Source organism: Hibiscus syriacus, unplaced genomic scaffold (genome assembly GCF_006381635.1).
Source record: "Hibiscus syriacus cultivar Baekdansim isolate YM2019G1 unplaced genomic scaffold, ASM638163v2 tig00112487_pilon, whole genome shotgun sequence".
Lineage (NCBI taxonomy): Eukaryota > Viridiplantae > Streptophyta > Magnoliopsida > Malvales > Malvaceae > Hibiscus > Hibiscus syriacus.
In genome coordinates, this window is record NW_024063341.1 from 496,439 (window position 1) to 504,193 (window position 7,755).

The window sequence follows — 7,755 nt, forward strand, 5'->3', positions numbered from 1 at the left end:
GGACTGCGGCATACATGGACCCCATGGCATTGAATAAATCTTGCTGCCTCTCCCTGTAAGTGAAACAATAGACTGTAAGTAGAGATGAGCTAACCATAATGGAAGATGACATTTAAGGCACGGAAGACAATCCGTCAACAAACTGGAAACGCATAAAATGAAAATGATCGGTTCGTTGTTTTCGAAGGACAACTGGATTTAAAAGGATGCTAAGTAGTAAACCTTTCCGAACCGAATTTTCAGCATATTGTTCCAAGCATCAACGAGATGACAACAGTATAGAAGAATTTAACTGCTGTATATTGGGGGTTTCACCAATACGATAAATTCTGCTTCCAAAGGCATGGTAAGAACTGTTCATAAAAGGACTGGGAATACTTCGATGGAAAGTTCAATTCTTTTGTATTGCTACTTGGCTTGCTTAGGCTAGGAAGCACGGGGATGCCATAGAGGTGCCGTTTCAAGTACCCGATATGTCCCCGGCACGGGGACGACACGGGGACGGCTGGACGTGCCACGGTGGCAGGATACGGCTGAACGACGTCGGGGACGTTTTACTGGAATCTGGGGATGTTTCGGGGACGGCATGTGACTTTCACATGCGTCCCCAGGTGCTTTTCGTCATTTTACTTTAAAAAAAAAAACTCAAAACAGCATAACCTAGTTGGAGCTTTCGGCAACAATCGGCAGCAACGAGCTTTATTTGGGTGGTGAAGTTGGATTTGATACAGCTTCTCCTTTTACCAAGCACACTGTTGGGATAAACTTGAACAAGCTAGATTTCCCTGCTGCTCTTTTGTTGTAAGTATTTCAAGATCATATAAATTATTTCGTACCAATATGGTAATTTGTTTATGGACATTTGTTTGCTCTCTCTATTCTTTTTTCTTTAAATGGTCATGATAGTGCGAATGGACACAGAAGGATTTTCATTTCCTTCGGCAGTCTGTCTTTTTGCCATGGTCTTATTTCTCATTCTCAGAAATAGAATTGTGAAACTGTGAAGAGTTTCTCTTCTGATAGGTTATATTGTATATTGATTTAGGTTACGAAGCTGTTGAAATACATTTTAGAGATGCCCATGAAGGTAATCGGCGTCTAGGGATTTAATTAAACTGTTCTAGGTGTTGTTTTAGTTGCTGCCATTTTGGGAACAATTGGATTGCCCATTCTTGGATGATATTGTTTCTGAAAGTCCACCCGGAAAAAAATGATAAGAAAAGAACATGGAGTTTTGAGTAGTGAAAGCAGGATTTTTTTCATTAGGGATTTAATTAGGTGGGAGAAGCTGAAGAAAGATTCTTATATGGCTTTTGGTGAAAGCATGAACTGTTTTTTTTAATTATAAATTCACTATTGATATGAAATTTTGAGTAGTAACTGGCTTTCATTGTGGATTTATGCTTCTTCTTTGTTCCCTTGTCTTTGCTAGCAAGCAACTACTGATATGGAGTTTTGAGTAGCAACGCACACTTCTTTTTTTGTTTTTGTTTTTGTAATCCCCGCCTTTGTTTGCAAGCAAATGACTATTGATATAGAGTTTCGATTGGCGAGTAGCAACTTTCTTTTGTATTATACTTCAAGTGGAAAGTAGCAAATGATTATTACTCTTTGTTTGTTCCCTAGCATTTGATAGCAAATAAATGATATTTGAACGTTTTGGTCTTTTGTTGTTTGCTTTAGAAAAATTACGTTCAACTTTTAACATGTGTCATGCTAAAATGTTTCGCCAAGCTGTAGTTCAACTCTAGTTGAGGGTCAGTTCGGATATTTGCACCTTAATTTCCCATAGTTGTTCACAGAGGAATTTTGCATCTGTGCTAAACTAATGTTATGTGCTAAACAGAAGAGTGAGATCTCTCTCTGAAATCTATCTTAAGCGACTTTCACATAATCTGATTGAATTTTGGATCTTTTCTTTATGATGTTGGCTTTTTTAATATGAATTCAGGAATTAAGGGGAGAGCATTAGTTAAGGGGCTGCTGTATAGATATGCTAAAATGTTTTATTTTCTTATTAGTTGTTTTATATTCGTCCTAGGATTTGGTTCATGTGAATGTTGTTGTTTTATGATGAACATCTCTTTTCGCCTTTTATATTCGCATGCTTTGTTTTCAATTACATTCAATTGATGTATGATATCTAAACTTAATATTGTTGTTTGAGTCTTGATATTTGAGTTTATTTATGATTTTTTATATATATTTATAATTTTAAAATTATTTTATATGACGTACTCTTGCCGTCCCCATACCTTGTAATTTTAAAAATTATCGTTTCCCGTCCCCGTATCCTTATCAGTGCAACATAGTGCTTAGGTTTTCAACCAACTCCCTATTGCGCCTGAAACAAAGTAGTGCAACGAAATTAGATGAAGTTTTTGAAAAAAAATGGTTAGAACTAAAACACCAAATGAATAAGCAAATGCAACGGCTGGAAAGTATCCCTTACTGAAATAGATTTGATCTTCGATAAATTTCTTCGAAGTCCACCCCCAAACGATTTTCTTCGGCTGTTGAAGTAACCTCCAGCATCCAAGCAGCAGGATTAAAGCCAGGTCTGATCTTAGGCACTCCTCCAACAGCCTAGAAAGACAAAAGTACAGTCAGCGTGAATGACACCAACTTCCTCTTTTCTTTTGACAGTGGCCAAGTTCATAGTTTGGTAAACAAGGAGGAAACATATAGGAGATAAACAATCAGAATCCGACCTCAAAATACTTTGAGTTCGCAAGACTTGGGGCCAAGTGGACCAGCATATATGAGCTCTCCTCCGCGCTTCATAAATAAAAGCTACAAACATAGATTAAATAGGAAGCTTAATGATTTGGACCAAAATGGTTATGTAATGGTGAAGTACAAAATAACTTTCCCCTTGTACTTGCGTGTGGCACAGAATAATTTTGCCTGTTTGTGATAATTTCTATATGTGTATGTTTGTGCGTGTCATAAGGATATATCATCTCTCAACCAAAATTTTATGATTCGAAAATTCTATGCTGGGCTGATGGATAGTACACACGATTGTTCGTCCGGTATTCGCAATGTTTATGACAGTCCTCATTACTATGGCAGCTGACCTAGCATCCAATCCTGATGTGGGCTCATCCATGAAGACTATATAAGGGTTGGCAACCAGTTCAACAGCAATAGTGAGCCTCTTTCGTTGTTCAGTGGATAAGCCATCAACTCCTGGCAGCCAAATCAATGCCCCAGTTAATGGAGTAAGCTCTACCAGTTCCATCACCTCCTCAACAAATGTGTAACACCCTTAGTTTGTATGCATATCGATATACGAGTCAAAGATATCACATCAACTTAAAAATATTTACTGAACTAAAATTATCTAAAAATTAGTTTCATTTGAAAACATTCTTATTTTAACTTTAAAAATCTCTTTTAAAGTATATCTCAACTTATAATTTATTTCTTTGTTACAGGAAAATAAAATAATTTGTTAATCAGTAATTTTACTAAATCATGTCTTTTCGTAAAATCTTTTAAAAACATAATAATGTAATATATTCTTTTCATGCATGGATATTGATAAAACTAAACTAAGTAAAATAAACTAAAATAGTTATAGTTTACTATTGCAGATTATATAAAATAAATACGATAAATAAAAACTACTAACATAATGATATATACCACTACCAGTCAAAAAAAACTTCAATGATGTCTTATTGATACTGGTATTATAGATGATCTGCACATGATGCTTGGAAGGCTCCTCATAAAACGTTTATATCTCAATCAGACCCTACGCATGAAAATCATCACACGCTAAGTATAACTTAGTGAGGCAGTAATACTAAAGGTGATAACAAATAAATAAAATATCAAAAAATATATAAATTTATTTAAAATAAAATAAACAAACTTTCAGAATTTCAAACCGGATATCTCATGTTGAACATTATCAGAAACCTTAAAAGAATCATCTGATGATTTTCACAAAATCATAATAAATCAGATCAGATAGAATAATTAGTCCATATTCTTTTGTAATCAGACACTTTTCAGAACTTTCGTATTTCATTTTTATAGCCCAAAATATATTTTAAGAAAATATAAGGTACATGAGTCAGATGAGTGTGCGCAATACAGATCTCAGATCATCAGAGTCGGAACAGATAAGCACACACAGTGCTATCACATCGGAAATAATAATATGCACACAAAGTGCATTCATATCAGAAATAACAATATGCACACAAAGTGCATTCATATCAGAATATATATATTAGTGTACACTCCGGTACACCACAGTATATCAGAAGTAGAACAGAAAATCACTCCACCTCATGACATGTCATTTATACCTATGACTCTCCATATAACATACAGTGGGCTTTTAGTTCATTTCGTAATCATTTGATAAAAATCATATTAGAATCAGAAATATATTTAATTCACATTCGTAAAATGTGACATGGGCAGTTCATACTCAAAATCATTCATAAACCTTATTAAAAATATTATAGATATAATTCCATAATCAAAACATAATTCATATCTTTGAATTAAATAATGTGAGGTTGACTTATCGCAAGTCGTCCTCGATCAAAATAATAAAATAAATAAACTGCACTCACCTTTGCCTCACTACAGAACTTTTATACAATAGTCATAGTCACGAGCTTTGTCATGTCCTTTCAAATCGTTCGGATTTCTAGATTTATCGTAGTCTGACAAAACCAAATTATAACACAAAATGTTCAAACTAAATATTAGTATCGTACTAGTATAAGCTGATTTTAACATTCGAAAATATATAAAAATCGAGATTAAATCGATATCAACTAAATCACATTTCCATTATAATTTCCAACTTCTCAAAACTACTCTTCCAAATTCATGAATATTTATTTTCATCTTTAACCCTTCATCTTTGCTAAATTACATAAATAAACCACAAATTGTGAATTCTTTTTAGAATTCACTTTAACATTTCCTTTTAATTCATAATGGTCCTTCACCATTATGATCATTGTACATTAATTAATAAAATTCCAGCACTTGAATATTCAAATCATTATAAATTTCAACCCAAATTTCCTAAACTTTTGATTTTCAACACTTAACTTTATAAATTTGTAATTCAACCTCAACTCAATATTTAATTAAATATTCAACATACTAATAAATTTTTCAGCATTCAATAATTTAATCAAATAATACTTCTACATTTAAGAACTTGCAAACAAGTCCCCAATATTTATAAGACCCTTCAAATTTCACCATCTAACCATTAAAATGAATTCTTTTAGAATTCTTATCAACATTTCCAATTTATTCAAAATGGTCTCTTTCCATTTAAATTCAATTCCAAGCATCTAAAAATATACTCAAACATTTAAACATTACTCTTCAGCTTCTAATTCATTTCCACTTAAATTCTAAAATTTCCATATTCAGACAATTCACACTACCTTTAAAGAATCAATATTTTGTATTGATATACAGACTGGAATTTAATTTCGTTTCTTCCGTTAAAAACTAGACTCGAATATGAATATATCCATATAAAGAACTCCTTCTAGTTCATTTTGTATAATTTATGGTGAATTTTCAAAGTTGACCGACAGAATCTGTTTTGTGCAGAATCTATTGCCCCGTTTTTCTGACCTTCCCTCGGTTAAAAATTCATATATTTTTATATATACCTTGAAATTGATCCTCGTTTATTTTAAACAAAACTAGATTGATATAAAAACACAAATATATAAAAATCACCTCCAAATCATTTTTATAGAATTTCTGGTAAATTTTCAAACTCACTATCATATTCAAAATCTAATCTGCTTTCATTAATTTGCATCCTTAGGTTCATCATTAATTCTTACAACACTTCTAATATCAAAAATCGATCTTTAATTATAAAAATCACACTTCCCCTTCATCATCTTACCAACTTGAGCATGAAACATGAAGATTTTTATACTAAATGAAAGAGAATTTCATGTAACTTATTTTATCCTTAATAACCTAACTAAAAATTCTAGTAAAAATGGACCAAAAGTTAAAAACAATGCTTCTCACCTTTTAGAATCTGAACTTTCATCCCCTGAAGAAGAATTTGAAAATGCCAATCTGTTATTATTATTCTCATGATAAATATCTCTTATCACATGACTAAATACCATTATAATTGAATTTTTTATTCAATTTAATAGAAAATTTCATTTTTACCATTAATGAAACTCCATAACTACAACTTTATCACTCTATGACATCATCCCTTACCTTATCATATCCAAAAAAATATTTTAATTCTAATTTTATACTTCTATCCTTGAAATTTTTGAAAGTTGAAATTTAGTCACCTAATTCCAAAATTTTGGCTTAACATGAAAAATCGACCTTAATTCCATTGATCCATGTTAAATTTCACTTTTCTAAAATATATAAATAATATTTCCAGCCATTTTATAACATCCTTTAAATTTTCGTAAAATTCCAATTCGATCCATATATTCGATTTCAATACCGAACTTTACTGCTTTATAGCTTTTAACACAATTCTCGTACCAAAAATATGATTCCCACTAAAATCTCTGTTTTAATCCAAATTGTTCATTTACAGACTAAAATATATAACTTTTAAAAATTACAATTTCGGTCCCTATACTTTTCAAAGTTTATACTTTAGCTACTAAACTTTCAAAACTTACATTTTAGTCACTGGTCAAAATTTGGATATTACAAAATGCCTGAAAAATCATCCCTAGATAAGTCAATATGATAGACTAAGCTGCCAAATATACTTAAACTGAAAAAAGCAAACGAGAGGTCTTTTATAATTACCTTTGTGTCTCGGCACCAACACCTGATGGTAACCGAAGCCAAGCAGAGAATAGAAGCGATTCCAGAACAGTCATACAAGGAGAATGAATATCATTCTGCTCACAGTAACCTGAAATTCTTGAAAAAGCTTCTTGACGTTTGGAATAACCAGAGATATTTATGCTCCCTTCTATGACCCCTCCGGTTTTTCGACCAGCTAAAACATCCATGAGTGTAGTTTTACCAGCACCACTGACACCAACCAAAGCTGTAAGCACGCCAGGTCTAAATGCTCCAGTAACATTGACCAACAACTGCAACCGCTCTTCCGTTATTCCTTGTTGCTTCAATTCCTGAAAAGATACATAGATAAGAAAATTGACCAATGTATCTCCACAAAACAAATAGAAAAGGTCAATAGACTATACTACAGGTATATCTACAAAGTAATTTATATTGCTGAAAGACAGAAAGTTGTTGAAATGGGAGAATCATTCCTCTCTGCTTGAAATATTTTCCTGCCCAGCAGTTGAATAGAAAACTTAAATGCGTGGCTGAATACTGATACAAATTAAAAAGATATAACGATATAAAATGTCTATTATTTACCATTTAGTGAGGCTGAATTCTGCAAATAATATCTCAGTTCAGTAACAACGTTTTCACCCTTCATTCTCCTGTCTCTCTCTTGCAGCTCTTCCATGGAGAAAACAGCCTGATGCTTCCCCAGAGCTGTAGTAAATGACAAGGTATAAAATTAATTGTATTTAGACCAGATATGTTAAATGTTTTGCCAAGAAAGGAAGTTCAGGATCTATAAAATTTAAATAGAGCAGGATAGCTTACGGTTAAGGTTAGCCAGAAAGAATGTGAATAGGAGATTCAACAAAACTATGCATCCCAGCAAAGCACCAACACCTATCCAATACCTGTAGCTCTCTGGAAAATAGCTCCGTGCTTTCAACA

At 32.6% G+C, this 7,755-nt stretch overlaps 1 protein-coding gene across 2 annotated transcripts; it reads right to left on the reverse strand.

Annotated features, from left to right (window-relative positions):
* Positions 1 to 6,730: 6,730 nt before the first annotated feature.
* Positions 6,731 to 7,754, reverse strand: LOC120180011 (ABC transporter G family member 32-like). Of its 2 annotated transcripts, none has more exons than XM_039185448.1 (3): positions 7,636 to 7,754; positions 7,399 to 7,521; positions 6,731 to 7,142 (listed from the first exon to the last, which is right to left on the reverse strand). In XM_039185448.1, exons 2-3 carry the CDS (start codon positions 7,399 to 7,401, stop codon positions 6,807 to 6,809), a joined length of 339 nt encoding a protein of 112 aa, XP_039041379.1. In that variant the 5' UTR covers positions 7,402 to 7,521; positions 7,636 to 7,754; the 3' UTR covers positions 6,731 to 6,806. The 2 variants fall into 2 exon arrangements, 1 of the variants encoding a protein (XP_039041379.1); XR_005521658.1 differs by lacking the exon at positions 6,731 to 7,142 and adding an exon at positions 7,226 to 7,307.
* Between the last annotated feature and the right edge of the window lies 1 nt (position 7,755).